The sequence below is a fragment of the Macrotis lagotis genome, chromosome 4 (genome assembly GCF_037893015.1).
Source record: "Macrotis lagotis isolate mMagLag1 chromosome 4, bilby.v1.9.chrom.fasta, whole genome shotgun sequence".
NCBI lineage: Eukaryota > Metazoa > Chordata > Mammalia > Peramelemorphia > Peramelidae > Macrotis > Macrotis lagotis.
The window spans coordinates 8830960-8847227 of record NC_133661.1 but is presented as its reverse complement, the minus strand read 5'-3'; the positions used below and the strand labels follow the sequence as shown (position 1 = coordinate 8847227).

The following is a 16268-nucleotide window of genomic DNA, read 5'->3' as shown; positions in this document are numbered from 1 at the left end:
GGAAGGATTGTGGCAGGAGATCATTGGGAGGATAAGCAGACTCTCTTCTACCCAGTGGTCACAAATTCTGCTGAGAGGAAGGAGGAAGGGAATGATAAAACATATATAGGTTCAAAACATAGACAGGAGGGCATGTGATAAGGAGTCAAGTCAGAATAAAAGGATTGCCCTGCCACTTTCAATTCCCTTTGTGATGGACCCAGTCAGTCTGGTTGGGTGACTTCTTGCATTTCTATCCAGCAGTTTGTGGATTGGAGGGAAGAAGGCAGACATTGGGGGGGGGGGGGGCGGTCATCGAAGGTTGGAGTTTAGAAAGTAATGAGCCAAAATTGAAAAAAAAAGAAAGGGGAGCCAAAGGCAAAAGCCAGGAAATGGTTGAACTAGTTCTTCCAGGATCCAAGTCTTAAAGAGAAGGAAGTAAAGCCACACCAGGGAGAATGAGTGAGGAAGTCAGGGACACCCAGGAACAGAGAATAGATTTAAACATGGCCAGGCAAAGGGCAAGGAGAGAAGCCTATAGTTAGTTAGAGAGGTTACAGAGCTCTGGAACTGTGGAGGGAAGTATCTGAACATCCCTGTGTGTGACTGTGGTCATGTAAACGTTGTGGGAGCTGGGAAGGGAGATGAACTGGAAAACCAGCATGTTTGAAGGGCATCAGCATCAACAAGATTTCTGCATACACAGACATACACAGAGCACCAGGCCAACATCCCATTATCTATGTGATTTCTTTTGACTAAGGCACACCGGTCCTAAGTAGTCACCTTCCAGTCATTCTTCCATCCCGCTAGTCTCTGTGGTATTTAGGAGGTCAAATTTACCTCTTTCTTTCAGGAGCTGTTTCCTGTTTACTGCCCATATGGTGTACATCTGCATCTAGACATCTGAGTCCATGAGCTTTACTGTTGGCTCTCCTCTCGTGGAGTATTGCCTTTTTGTGAATTACCGACTCTCCGGTTCTTTTTTTCTTTGTTCTATCGGCTACTCTCTGGGGTATAAAGCTTGAAAGATTTAAGTTTTCTCCTTTCTGGATCCCCTTTTAATTCAAAGGCCTTCTGATCAAATTCACAAGACTCCAGGCCAATATGGTTTTTATTGGCCCTTGTTAGATGTACTCCATTCTTGGCCAAGAGTCCAGATTTGTTTTTAATAGTTTATGTTGTGTTCCAGGATTTCAAATCATGTTCCTCTGACTCTCCCTCCCTGGTGACCCAAGTGTCCTTGACCATGCTCTCCTGGAATAAATTATGAATGATGTCACACTGTTCACTAAGGTCTTGATCGAGACAGTGCGAACAGTCAAGAAGAAAAGCTTAGGGGCGGGAATGGCAATCATTCTCCATCATTTGGGACATCAAGGGACCCAGTATTTACTAAGAAAAGTTCACATTTTATTAAATCCAAGTTGAATAGGAGTCCATCGAGCACCTAAACTAATCAATCGACCGTCCGTTAAATCTGAGTCAACATTGGAAGGAAATGTCCAACATTTAATGTTATGAATCCTTCATGTACTTTAATAATTTAAATTCTTTCAACTTCACTTTCCCTTTGGACAGCAAAAGCTGGAGGACAATATCCCATCTATAAAAGGAAGTCAGTGTTTTGTGAACTCTTATAGCTGGGCTTTTATTTTAATGCTGAGAATATTTTCTTATAATTTTGTGAAACTGCTTAGTTTTAATACAAATATCCTCAATCTAGTCTTTTTGCATGCTGGATCTGTATCCAATAATTTTTTGATCAGATCATTTAATGGAATTGTGTGTTTATATATTTTTCTGCAAAGGTATAGACTAGCATGATTCCCAGTCTTCAGATGCTGTTATCTTTCCATTGTCATTTAAAGTGATTAGAACTCTCTCCTTCAGCATCCACAACCAGAATCACATTTGTAATGGAACTCTTTTTTTTGACACAAACTAACCTATTTTCTTCTGGAATATTCATGAGTCAATTGGGATAATTAGATAATCTCTATGAAGTTACAAAACCCAAACTTGTTGGTATAACCAAAGGGTCAAATGCAAAAAGAAACTCCTGCAGGCTGCATCTCAGCTTAGAAAACCACAAATTAACATTACCTATGTTGTATTTTATTTTTATTTTTTTTGGTAAACATTTCCCAATTACATTTTAATTTGGTTTGGGCATTTAATACCTTTGGTGCTAAAGACCATAAAGAATACATGTCTATCTGCCTAACACATAAGCTCACACTGTTCACAATTTCCATTGCATAAATTCAGTTCAGATTAGACAAAGTAAAATTCAGGCACCACAACTGGTTGTTCCATTTGAAAGCTGAATGTGTTTTGTGTCTAGAAATTAGACCCATGTGTTACCTTGGCAAAGTCAGATTTCTTCTCTGCGACCTCGGACTGAAGGTTTCTAAGTGAAAGCTGTTTGCTCTCATTATATGGGCTTGCCTGTAGACCTAGGAGGAAGAAGGTGCATTGCTTTAGAACACATGCAAGACAGGCTCAAATAGCATAGATAGCAGCCTACAAAAGCTGTTGGCACTAGCTCACATTTTATACCAACGGACAGAGAAAAGGGTTTCTTTTTCCCGTTAAGGATAAATCCTTTCAATTACTTCATTTCTCTCTTCAATAGTCAAATTCACAGGCATGGCAACTTATAAGGACACTTACAAGGTACATTCTTACTTGGGTGGAAGCAATTCCAATGCATGGTCATTATTTCCAAATAAATTCCTCCCCACTGTAGAGACTGCACCCTGGGGATACAAGTGGTGCTAAAGGAAATAGACAGTGATGCCCAAGATCCATCTCCTATCAGAAATGGTTCCTTAATGGGGCCAGGCATAATCAGCCTCTTGTCTTCAAGGATGATTATATTCTCTTTGAGGGAAGGAATTATTTCACTTTTCTGTGCTTTCCCCATCTCTTATCATTGTTTAGGTAGTTAATGTTTACTAATTGATGCTTAAAGATGCAAAAAAGGTTCAATAAATGTTGGATTCTGGGATGATGACAGGTAAAAAATGAAATAGTCTCTGCCTTCAATAAGCCTAGATTCTACTGGGTCAATAATATAGACATAGGTAAGTCCATCAGTCAGTCAATAAATATTTGTTAAATGACCAAAAACCAATCAGCAAAGGAGACTGAGTAGGGACAGTTATATAGTAAGAGAATTGATCGTCTCAAAAACCAAGAGAGGCAAGGGTCTTCAGGAGAGCAAGATAAATAGTGTCTAATACGCCAGAGAGCCCGAGGAGGATGAAGGTTGTGAGAAACCATCAGATTGTTAAGTCCATCACAGGTAATTTTGGAGAGAAGAGTTTCAGATGGGAGGTGAGTTAGCAATAAGACGACAAGGGATAGAGATGTGTGTGAAAAGAGAGGGAGTGGAAAAGCGACCACCAGAGCTTCTTCCAGAGTCTGACTGTGAATGAGAGATCAGGATAGTGGGATGTGGCAGGGAGGATAGGGCTCAGTGAGAGGTTCTGTTTAAAGATGGTGGAGACCTTGGAGTGTTTGTAGACATCAAGCTAGTGAATAGAGAGAGATTGAAAATTAGAGGGGAGAGATGATGCTGGAGAAAATCTGCCAAAGAAGGCTGACTTTAGTAAGGAGAAAGAAGCAGCATCGGGCCACTACAAGAGAAGGAAAGATTCACCTTGTTGTTCTGTTATTCTGTTGACTGGACTGAGTAGAGTCAACTTTAGACTGCATGTCAGAAAGGTCATGTCAACCACTGGAAATGACGCAAAGTGAATTAAGGGGACTGTGTGATTCCCCACTGGAGGTCTTCCAAAAGAGACCAAACCACCACTTGTTGGGGATATCATAGCAATAGCCTTCTCCCACTCGCCCATTCTGCCTTGTGCAGTTTGTCATGTGGCTCTTATTCTATGATGAGGATTGGAGTGACCATGATGAGCTCTACCCTCATTTTACTGCCAATAGCCAAAGGCAGTGTAGATAAATATTGTATAAGGGCCAACTTATCTCTTCCCCAATGATTAGATGATAGGAGTTTTGAACCTCAGTATTTACAAATTCAATAAAGATGCAGAAAATCAGCCTATTGGTGTCTGATGCATTACAGAAGAAAGTAGGGCTGGCAAAACCCAGAATGCTTGATTATATCTTTGTCTCATAGTAAAGAAGACCGTAGATTTTCTCTTTCTCTACTGAGGTCTTAACATAGGGAAACAAGGCAGCTCTCAGACTGGGCCTGGAGCCCACTTCTTCCTCTTCCTCAGTGCCCCCCACTTCTCTTCTCTCTATCTGCTACTGATCAATAGTCCTGCGGCTCCCTTTACGTTGGAAACTGGCCTGCAAAGCACCTATTTTCTTTCCACATTCAAATGATTCACCTGCATCTTTTAAAACCATGGATTTGAAATGTCTTTTCCACACAGTTGGGATTGTTTCTAGGGAAGAATCTGACCCTCAGTGGGGAGTCCAAAGTCACATTCCTTTCCTCCTTATTAAATAGGAACTCCCATTGATAGAGTACTTTCCTTACAACAATCCTGTAGGGAAGGTGGGGTGAGGACTATTTTTCTCATCCCTGACTGAGAAACCTGAGGTTAAAGAGAGGTCAGAGGATTTTGCCCAATTCTCCAAAATAGAGATGGAAAGGATGAAGGAAGAGAGTTGAAGGAAGGGAGAAAAGGAAGGAAGGAGGGTAAGTGGGAAAAAGTAAGGCGGAGAGAGTGAAAGGAGGGGAATAAAAGAAGGCAGGAGGGAAGTGGGGAGAAGGAAGGGATGGCAGGAGGGAAGAAGGAAGAGAAGGACCATTGGAAGGAAGAAGGAAAGGAGGGAGGAAGAATGGAAGAAAGAAGTAAAAATAGGAGGAAAAGAGATTGAAATGGAGAGACAGTAGAAGGAAGGGGAAAGTGGGAAGGATGGAGGGGTGAATCTTAAAATATGAGACCACATTCTGTCCCTACCAGATAGGTATCTGAGAAACAGTGTGAATAGAGTTAAGACCCGGTTTCCAGAAGACCTGGGTTCAAATCCTACCTCAGACACTTATGCCTTGTATGACCCTGAGCAGGCTGCTTTCTCCTACTGAGGCTTAGTTTCCTCATCTGTAGAGTGGGCACAATAAGATTACGTCTTATAGGACTGATGGGAGGCTCCATCATCATGATGATTAACCACTGCCTTATGTATTCAAAGGCTGGTGATTCGTCTCTGGCCACTGTTGTGGCCTTCTCTAAGATGAGAGCATTAAAAAGAAGTCAGAGCTACAGCTGACAGATGGACGATGGGCCACACAGGGACTTTCCCTGAGAGGGTCCAGGGGCCTGTTAGAATCTGGAACTCACCAGAGGGGTATGGCTTCTTTTAAGTGGTTTAAATAAGGCCAAAGTGAGTGAGAATGCAAGCATCAAGAAAAGTGAATGCAGTGACTGGTCGACAAGTGGACCTCAATTTTAAAATGGATTAAAAATGATATTAACTCCCCCAAGTGATTCAGGATTTATGGGTTAATCCAGTGTCCACAGCTTGTCCAGGGTAGAAGGTCAGCCCAAGGACAGGATCTCAGGGCTTTTCCCCCTGAACTCCCCACTGAGCCAGCTCCTACTCCAGCCAATCACAGGGCTGAACTCCATGCCATCCAAGACTGCTAACCTCCATGTCTATCCAGTCTTCATTCCCATAGGTGAGCATGAGAATCCCAAATTTGGGGCTAGAAGGGTTTGGAAGCCACCTAGACCAACTGCCTCATTGTACAGAGGAGAAAACTAAAGGTCAGAAGAGAAAGGGATTTGTTCAAGGTCATTCATCTGGGAAGTCTGAGATGGCATGGCCCACATTCTCTGTCTCCAAACCTAGAGCTTGGGGCTCTCAGGACCCCTATCAATGTCAATGGCATGGATGCCTGCTCTTGGGGGAAAACTGAAGTGTATGAGGTCACTGAACCAGGTGACATTCAGATTCTGGATTCCTAAGTCAGAGAGGGATGAATCATTAGTCAGGAAACGTAAAGTCAAAGGCTTGTTCTAATAGACTGCATGAGGACCAGTAAGCAGGATTCTCTGCATGTGATTGCTGGGCAATTTGGGGTACAGCCTTAACCTTTCTGGGTTTCAGATGAGTTTATGCTTCCCCTCCTCCCAACCCTAAATTCCTGGTCCCTGCCATCTGCCTTGACAAGACACCCTGAAAGTATTCAGGGCATTGAATGAATCTCATTCCCACATCTCTTCAGAGTTCAATGAGAGCGATGATAATGGATGTTGCTGTGGGTGTTTAAGGTTGGCTGAATGTCCACATCTGGTGTCTCAGATGATCATCACTGACTCCACGAGAAAGGTCTTCTCTTCTACTAGCCCAGTCTTCTTACCTGTTCCTTCTCTCCCCACCCTGGCCTACAAGACCTTCCTCACAGGGAATGCTCTTTCTCCAGTGACGTTGTCCTGGCTCTCCCTCCTCTCTCTATTTCTGAGAATCTCTGGTTTGGGGTTAGGTAGGTGGTGCAGTGGAGAGAGCACTGGCCTTGGAGCCAGAAGGATCTGAGTTCAAATCTGACCTCAGAATCTTGACTCTTACTAGCTGAGTGACCTTGGACAAGTCACTTCCAGGACTATCTCCAGTCATCCTGGTTCAAATCTGGCCACTGGACCCAGATGACTCAAGAGGAGAAAGTGAGTCTGGTGCCTTAGACAGCCCCCCTCACTCAAGTCCAATTCACACATTTGTCATGGCATCACCTCCATGATATCATGGTTTTCTTCAAGACTGAAAGATAAAAATCATTATAACATAAGGATGATACCCCTATATTCTCACTGGAGAATTAGGTAAGGTAATAAAACAGGAATGAATTACCTAAGTTTTCTAATTGGATGAAATGGTAAATTTTGAGAAAGCAACATGATTAAACTTTTTCCAAATATGTCTAGCTTAGAAACATTCAGGCTTTGAGTATATTTTAGTTATAAGTTGAATTAAGGATTTTATATATAATGTTCTATTGATGACTATAAAGAAAGTGAAGTTATTTTTCCATTTTTAAAGGAAAATGCTCATTTTTCTGATCATTTTGAAAGTCAGAAGAATTTGTTTTACCAGTTAGACCCATGAATTTTTCAAGATTCTTAAATCAGATAAAGGATTTAAGTAATAATAGAAACAGCAAGTGGTATATAAAAAACAGAAATTCTCTGATGTTTTAGTTTGAAGAATCAAATTTAAGAGATTGTAATAAATTGTATTGTCTTGCTGCCCGCAGATTTTAGCAGGACTCTCTGGGAATGAAGCAGAGAGGCAGAGTCCCCTTCCTAGCTATTCTGAGGATGAAGCCTAGTCCGGAATTTCTAAGAGAAGCTTTTTAGGAACCAGACGACTGCATGGGACATCTGGGACTCAAAATGTGCTGATTAAATGAACACTGGGAGAAGGTTACTAGGATACAAGGAGTCTTGATGTTAGTTAATATTGATGATCATTATTGTATTGCTTTGCCCTTTTGTTTCATAGTGTTTGTGTTTATGTCTAAGTTTCTTGGTTACCTTGGTGACATGGAAATCTCCCTTCTCAAAATTAGTCCATTGTGAGTCCTCTAAGTAGTTTGATTGGTAATTTGATTTCTGAAATTCTGATGATGAATATATGAAAAACCCCATAGATTTGGTTCGGAGATCAGTGATCCATAAGGGCAGGGGGCTTCCCACTCCCCCATGAATCAAAAGGGGGAAATGGAAGGGATCAGGACAGCAAGTGGTTAATTGTGGATCCTGATTTAATCACATGGATGCCATCTTGTGACCCAATTCTGGAGCTGGTCTCATTCCCTTTCTATTCAATTTTGGGTCTAGTCCAATTTTTGAACTGTGAGAAAACTTTTTTTCAATTGTGGGAATTGGAAGAAAACCTTACTTTATTGTTTGAAGCTGTTGCTGTGTGGTTAGAAAGCTGGACCACCCCACCTGCTGCTTAGAGACCCCTGGATTGTGCTGGCCAGAAACTCAGATCCAAATAATGATGCAAGGAGTTTTCTCACGATTTTATATCTCAGGCAACCCATATGTCTTATCTGAAAGCTGGCCCCATACTGATCAATCAGTTACTATTTCACATTCCTTTGGGAGATTTCAGGGTGGGGTGGGACACTGTCTTTTCTGATTTCAGGGACTTGCTCCTGTTTGCTCTTCCCCTCCCAACTGGAAAAGTCCCAAATCTTTCCTCCAATTAGAAATCAGACCACCTAAGTTTGTATTCTAGTTAATTTATTGATGATATTTGATTCACTATTTTTAATGCCTAAACATCAAACTCCCCTATATTTGGGTTCCAGTGCCAAGGCTGAGGAAGGGGCCTCACTCCAATTTGTTGGGCAATTGGCATGCATTGTTTAATAAAACAATATAATCAGAAATTCAAATCTTTCTTTCCTCAGCCATTTCATCTTGCCCCTGCCACAATTCAGGGTCACTGTTTTTATTTTATGTCCTTAGGACTGATAACTAGAGGGTTTGATGCCTAGTTAGAATTCATAAATATTTGTGACTTGGAAGTGGCAACGAATATTTATGTGGGATGTCCCAAAAATCTGTGGGCATTTTAAAGTTTTAATAGTCTAAGACTGAAGAAAGACTTTAAGGAAACCCTCCATATCTCAGTTCCCACATTAAGCTTCACAATCGCCCCCATGAAATGAATGCTACAAGTATTATTATGACCCCCATTTTACAAATGAGGGATCTGAGACAGGCAGAGGAGAAGTGACTTGACTAAGGTCATATAGCTAGAATGTGACTGAGGTTGGATTTGAACTCAGTCCCACTGACTTCAAGACCAGAGTTCTACAGGCCACCCCATACATTTCTAGAAAGGATACTTTCCCATCCAACCTGGATTCCTTCCCCACAGACCTGTATTTAAGTTCTTTAAGTTATAGCACCCAAAACTTTGCTCTATGCACTTGTATTAGACCTAAAAGAAACAAACAAACAAAAAAAAACAAACCCAAAACCCTCATCCTTAGGAATCTGGATGCTTTGTGACCTGGGGTGAAGTCATATTGCTTTTCTGTGCCTCAATGTCCTCATCTGTAAAATAAGGACACTGGACCTGATGACCCCCAAGTCCTGTCCAGCTCCCAGTCTCTGAACCTGATGGTCTCTCCTCACCTCCGCCATTCTCTGGTCAGAGGGGAGTGTGGGGGAGAAGTCACACCATACCTGCCTCGAGTAGGCTGAACATACTCTACTGATGTTTCAAAGACCTTGGCTTGGCTTTCAGATGGAAGGAAGAGTGAGGCTGAACAAAGACCAGGAGGAGCCATTTAAATCTCACTAAACTCAACCACTTCTCTCAGAGGGACTCTAGCTCCAACCCTACTGGGGGGCTGGAGTGTGGCACTGGGCTCTCCAGGGAGATGGCGGACTTAGAATGTTTACATGGTGACCAGACCGGGATGGTGGGATTCCACCTTCCAAGGAGGAAGTTAAGAAGCAGCCCAGGGCAACTCTGCACATGGCAAGAGTGTCCAAGCATGAAGGGCAACTGGATGGGCACAGTGGATGGAGAACTGGGCCTAGAGTCAGAAAGACCCAAGCTCAAATCTAGCTTCAGTCCCTGGTCCAATCACTTTACCCTGTTTGCCTTAATTTCCTCATCTGTAAAATGAGCTGAAGAAGAAAATGGCAGACTACTCCAGGATCTTTGCCAAGAAAATCCCCCAAATGGAATTCATGAAATAATTGAACAACAAACAGGCATGTCTGGTGCAGACAAGATTGCTCAGAAGCCCCCTTTTGACTTTTCCTGCATTTGCTGCCCAGTGAGAATGAGTCATTTTTTGTTCCTTTCTTACCAGGCTGCTCATTTTCCAATCCTGGGGCATTCTGAGCCAGTTTTATTTACAGGCAGATTTCTTCTTTCCTATGTTTAAATACTGTATTAAGACTTCTTCAGATAATTCCAGTGTAACTTGCAGTCATTAAAGGCTGATTTGAAATTCCACTTTTTTTTTAGGTTGTTTTTTTTTTTTTTTTTTTGCAAGGCAAATGGGGTTAAGTGGCTTGCCCAAGGCCACACAGCTAGGTAATTATTAAGTGTCTGAAACCGGATTAGAAACCAGGTACTCCTGACTCCAGGGCCAGTGCTTTATCCACTATGCCACCTAGCTGCCCCTAAATTCCACTTTTGATATTTAAAAGTTGAGTGACTGAGAATCACTTCACCTTTGCTTCTTCATCTCTAAAATGAGAATAATAATGACGCACCAAATGCACCAGGTTCTCGTGGTACTCAAATGAGATCATGCCTGTTAAACAGTCACAAGTTTAAATCTTGGTTGTAGCACACAGACTTCCTTCCCTTTGTTTTCCTTCCTTCATTCTTTCCTTCCCTCCCTCCTACCTACCTTCCCCAGTCCCATCACTGGCTCCCTTCTCTCTTTCCACCCCCATGAGAAAAAAATCAACAGAACCTTTGGAATGATGATACAAATAATCAAACAAAACAAATTCTCACTGTGTCTTTCCCAAAACCTTTGGGAAAGGGGAGAGACATTGTGAGTCGTCTTCTAGGCCCAGCTTGTGCAAACCTGTGATCTCATCCCTGTGGGCTTTGGTTCAATGGATATGCTTCCTCTAGGTTTGGCAGACTGCCTCTGAGGAGCCTCATGCCCAAACCCCTGGGTGCTAAACCTTTCTGAATTGGGATGGGCTGGACACATGTCATTGGCAGATTGGAGCTCAAGTCTTTCTGGCCTGGTGCCCACACACCACTGGAACCTTCAGGAATCCTGGGGTCACCTCCATTCTACCATGTGGCACCTGAGGAGGGCTTTCCAGGGTGAGCCTTGGTTCAGACCTATGATTTTATCAGTGCAGGGACTCCCCATGGTGGACCCTCCCTCTTCCCTGAAGAGTGGGGCAACCAAGTCAAGGGGCAATGGTGGGCCCATTGGAGCCACAGAGAATGGAGTTCTGGCCCCCATTAGAAGTTCACTACTGTTTTGCCCAAACTGTCCCCCCAAGGCCGGAATGCTCTCTGTTTTTCTCTCCAAAGCCCAGAATTCATTCAAGCCTTGATTCAATGGCTACCTTTTATACAACACTTTTCCTCCTACTTCCAGTTATGATTTATTTTCCTCACCAAAATGTTACTCTATTTACTTTTTGTAAAGGGGCTGGTCAGGTAGATCAGAGGTAGAGTATTGAACCTGAGGTCAAGAAGACCTGAATTCAAATTCAGACTCAGACTTCTTCTAGTGCCTCAGTTTCCTCATCTGTAAAATAAGGACACTGGACCTCATGACCTCCAAGTCCTGTCCAGCTCCCAATTTCTGAACCTGATGGTCTCTCCTCACCCCTGCCATTCTCTGGTCAGAGGGGAGTTTGGGGGAGAAGTCACACCATATCTGCCTCAAGTAGGCTGAACATACTCTACCAATGTTTCAAAGACCTTGACTTGGCTTTCAACTGGAAGGAAGAATGAGGCTGAACAAAGACTAGGAGGAGCCTTAAATCTCACCAAACTCAACTGCTTCTCTCAGAGGGACTCTAGCTCCAACCCTACTGTGAGGCTAGAGTGTGGCACATTTTAGGTACATTTTACCCTGTGCACATTGCTTAATCTCTGTCTGCCTCGATGAGAATAATTAAAAGCCCTTCTCTCCCAGGATTGATAAAAGGATCCAATGAAAAAAAAGAATTGTAAAGCAGTCATCACGGAGCCTGGTCCTTAGCAAGCTCTATATAAATGTGAGCCATCATCATCCTCCTTTAAGTTTTCTATTCACTTATATGTGTCTGTGATGTTTCCCCTTAGAAGAATGCAAGCTTTTGGAGGGTAGGGCCCATTGCATTTCTGTCTCTAGCACCCAGGAAAGGAATGCAGAATGTAGTAGGTGCTTATTTAAAAGTTTGTTGCTTGACTTCCCTGACCAATCTTGCCCCCCCACCCAATGGATGCTCCCAGAGGGAGCCCCCAGTATACTCCTTGCACACACTGGAGACCCTAAATAAATGCTCATTGTATGAATTTTTAGTGGCCCAAGCAGAGAAAGGAGGTCTCATTTTTAGGGCAGAGCTAGAGGACAACAAACAAATAGACAAACAAGGAAAAGATAATTGTGTTTGGAAGCTTGCTAAAGTTGGCCCAGGTTCTACAGGCGAATTTCAGAGGAAGGGGGCCATGAAGCCCAAGAGCTCCTGGCAGCCCCAGAAATCATTGTTGAAATGAAGGCACAGACATTCTTGCAACATTTTGGGATGGCTTTCCTCTATTTAGCCAGAGCTTGGTTTGTTTGGGGGTTGGTTTTTCCCTCTGAATTATTGGTCAGGGCCTGTGCAGGCAGGTGGGTGGGTGACTGCCTGCCTGCCGAGTCGATTACCAGCTCCTCCACGAGCTGGACAAATGGAGCTCATCCTCTCTGGAGAGCCCCTGGTCATCATTCTCTCATTATGAGAGCCATTAGGCACAGGGCTCCCATCAGGGGGCTGTGGGGAGCAGAGTAGCCCCAAGGACCTGAGTCGCTCAGGGAAGAAAACACCAACATAAGGCCGAGTCCTCTTTTTCCATGAGCTTGCACCATGTGGTGATTCTCCTTTATCTCTAACTTAACAAACTCCAGCATCCTCTCAGAGGAGGCAGAGGATGGCTCATCAGCTGAGCAGGACCATGATACCTGGGGCAGCATCAATCTAGGGCTGAAAGGGACCTTAGAAGTCAACTAACCCAACCCTTGCAGGTTACAGAGGAAGAAACTGAAGCATACATAAATCATAAGTCTCAGAGGCAGGATTTTCACCGGGGTCCTCTGATGACAGAATCAGAGTTCTCTCCACTGCAGCATCCTAAGTCTGGTTTTTTGAGCACAAGTTCAAGTGTGGCCCTACATTTGGGTTTTCTCCTTTACTGTAGCCTACACCAGACCTTGGAATCAGGAGGATGGAAGTTCAAATCCAGCCTCTGACACTTTTTTTAGCTTGTGTGACCTTGGACAAGTCACTTATCCCTGATTGCCCCACATCCAGGGCCATCTCCAGTCATCCTGGTTCATATCTGGGCACTGGACTCAGATGACTCTGGAGGAGAAAGTGAGGCTGGTGACATAGCCCAGCCCCACCTAACTCAAATCCCATTCATGTGCTTGCCATGGCATCAGCTCCTGATGTCATCGTCTTCTTTGAGAATGAAGGACAAACAAGCTGGAAGAGATCCTAGGGATCGCAAAGTCCAAGCCTCTCACTTCCTAGCTGGGGAAAGTGAGGCAGGAGGATGTGAAGTGACTTGACCAAGCTCACTCAGCTAGTGTCACAGCTGGGAGCTGGTGCTGCCCCATGGCTCTCTGCTTGGAAGTGTTCTTGTCCAGAGGCTGAACCTGCTTCTTGGAGCTCAACTCCCATGTTTCTGGTTCCCTGGGGGTCTACAACTTTTCTGATAATGGCCTTCCAAATTCTCAAAGGCAATCATGAATGGCATACCCTACTAGTCCTTCTTTTAGGATAAACATCCACTGTCTCTTCTTCCATTTCTCAGCTAGCATGCCCACAATGCCCTCGACCATCCTGGCCCCCCTTGTCTGGATGGTCATGGACTGCAACCCCTCACTTGACAAAGCAGCCATGTGAGGGCCATGACTCTTGACTAAGGTCACAGATACTCCATGAAAACTCCAGAACTAGAATCTAGAGCTCTGGACTCATATTCTCCACTTTTCCCCACTATAAAGCACAGAGTTCTATTTGTTGTGCAATTAGTTCAGTCATCTCTGTGACTCTTTGTGACTCTATTTGGTCAAGATACTAGAATAGTTTACCCTTTCCTTCTCTAGGTCATTGTGCAGATGAAGAAACTGAGACAAACAGGATCAAGTGATTTGACCAGAGCCACACAGCTAAGTGTCTGAGACTGGATTTGATCTCAGAAAAATGGGTCTTCTTGATTCTATGGTTGGCATTCTATCCAGTACTGTCTACATGTCCTGATTCTTACTTGGGTCATTTCTAAAATGATTTGGACATCTTTTTGTTTGTTTTTGCTACAGATGAAAAGAGATATTTAATCAAAGAACATTTCTCTAGTTCCTTAATAAATATAACCACAGACATGACTTTGATGAACAAAATAAGGACTATAAGATGGAGAACAGTCATTCACTAGTCCAAGGTCTTTGCCATTGAGGATGGTCTAGGTGACATCAAGATTCCTTATAGATATTGAGGTGCTCCATGTCGGTGACACTTAGTACTTTTGGACCAAGGACAAGCTACAACCTTTTGGGACCTTGGATTCTTCAATGGGAAGGCTGGACAACATCTGTGGTCTCCCAAGCTGGAGTCTGGGACAGAAATCATCCAATTGGAAACAGGAAAGATATACTACATTCATCCCTCCCCATGATAGGCAATTGTAGGGCTCATCTCCAACACAAACACTATTTATTTCATATCCATTCCTGCCCAGGAATGTCCTACACTCTATTCCCTTCACTAAGGATTCCAATCTTTCCCTTCTAGAATCAATTATTGACCCCACAGGTAGTTAAAAACTGACTTTAACCCACATACCCACAGCAGTAGCTTCACATATATCCCTGGAAAAATTCTCCTGCACCCCCAACTAGCATGTCTATTTGGGAAAAAATTACTGACAAAGGTAGGTGATTAAAAGTTTGAAGACTTCTGGACCAGATAAACTCTTGAGATCTCTTCTAAGTTCTAAATCTGTGATTCTTTTATTCAGGGTGGTATAATGTTGACTTCATCAAACCTTAGGGCTTTTTAATGGTGCCATAATAAGACCCATGTCCATGAAAACAAGACTGACCTAGCAATCCACACGAAAAAGACCAAGTGGATAACAAATGCCAATTTGTGCTTTCTGAGATATGGTTGGCTAGACAATTCAGTGAGTGAGTGAATGCATTGGCAGAGATGTCTTGAAGAAGCATGCTTAGGTTGATCAGCTAGCCCCAGAAATGACCAAGAGAAGACTACCAGGCAGGTCAAGATTTAGGAAAGAAAGCTTAAAAGTTGCTCCCTGCAACCAAAGACTGTGATTGGAATATTGAATTATAGAATGCCATGAGTACAGAAGATCCAAGATTGCAGGTGACCCAAAGGGCAGCAGAAAGAGGAGAAGTGGAAAGGAGTGTTGGTGTCACCAGTAGTGATGCACCTGTAAGAAACTGCATAAAAAATGTCATCAAGGACCAGGGAGGTCGATTGGTCATGTGCCAAGAATGGGAGATGATGGCCTAGGTGCCACTGACAAACTTGAAATATTAAAATATCTAAAGTAAGACACACATTACCTTTGGTCAAATCCTTCATGAGAACTATAAGGAAGAACTGCCTTGAGTGCAAGGCTACCTGGAAAGAGCATTCATACTCATGCCAGACTTATCAAAATCATCTTTGAATTCATTGAGTTTATATTGATTCATATCCCCCAACCCAGAAGGAAGGAGTAGGAGCAATAGATAAAAGGAATGAAATAGGAGGCCTAAATTCCCTCCCAGTGAGGGCTGTCCCAAAGGGGAGTGGGCTACCTTGGGATGAAACAGGATCTCCATCATTGGAGGTCTTCACAAAAGGTTAGATTAACAACCTGGCTGCCATATTGGAAAAGTGATTCTTATGGGAGTATGGGTTAGGGCTAGATAGTTGCTGGGATCCTTTTTGATTTTAACATTCTGTCATTCTGTGGATACCAATCCCTAGAATGGGGTGGGAAGCCATTCCATTTGCTCATTGAAATCTCTTTTCCTTGCCCAATTTGGGAACAAGAGATAAGTTGGCTTTGCCTCCATTCATCCTGATAGGACCAACACCATATCAAGTTTGTCCTTGAGTGGGAAGTAAGAGTCCATCCGTACAAATCCTTCAAACTAGAAAAACAAGAATGAAACTTTGGCCTGTGAACCTGAAGCTTAGGTAAGGAGTTACCAGCCAAGGTGTGCTGAGGAAGGGGAAGCTTTCCCTGCAGGCTCGTTAGCACACGTTTCTTCCTGCCTCATTCTAATTATAATCTGGATGTCAGACATACAAAACACACAGCAGCTGAAAAGGCACCTGTCATCAGTCTGCCACATCTCAGGAATGTAGCAAGGGAGGGGTCAGGGGGATCGACCTTCTCCAGGTGAGGGGGAGGCAGAAAGGGAGGGATCAAAGATAACCAGGCTGGAGAGTTTGAGGGAGGCAAGAGAATACCCTTCAATGAAGAGGAAATGGTAAATGAGCAAAAGAAAAATGGAATGAAGGGTGGCTTCTGTCACCACTTATTTGGTACCTGATGGGCCAGGACCAAATTAGGTAGCTCTG

General features: G+C 43.3%; 1 protein-coding gene across 4 annotated transcripts in view; it reads right to left on the bottom strand.

The window, feature by feature from the left end:
- C4H10orf90 (chromosome 4 C10orf90 homolog) overlaps positions 1-16268 on the bottom strand; it is a 144253-nt gene that overhangs the window by 98160 nt on the left and 29825 nt on the right. For 2 of the 4 annotated variants that reach the window (XM_074232178.1, XM_074232181.1), the window contains exon 2: positions 2347-2438. In XM_074232178.1, the coding sequence (XP_074088279.1) occupies positions 2347-2438 (92 nt within the window). Of the gene's footprint in view, positions 1-2346; positions 2439-9170; positions 9428-16268 lie in introns of those variants that run through there. The other 2 variants (XM_074232179.1, XM_074232180.1) reach the window with 2 other exon arrangements.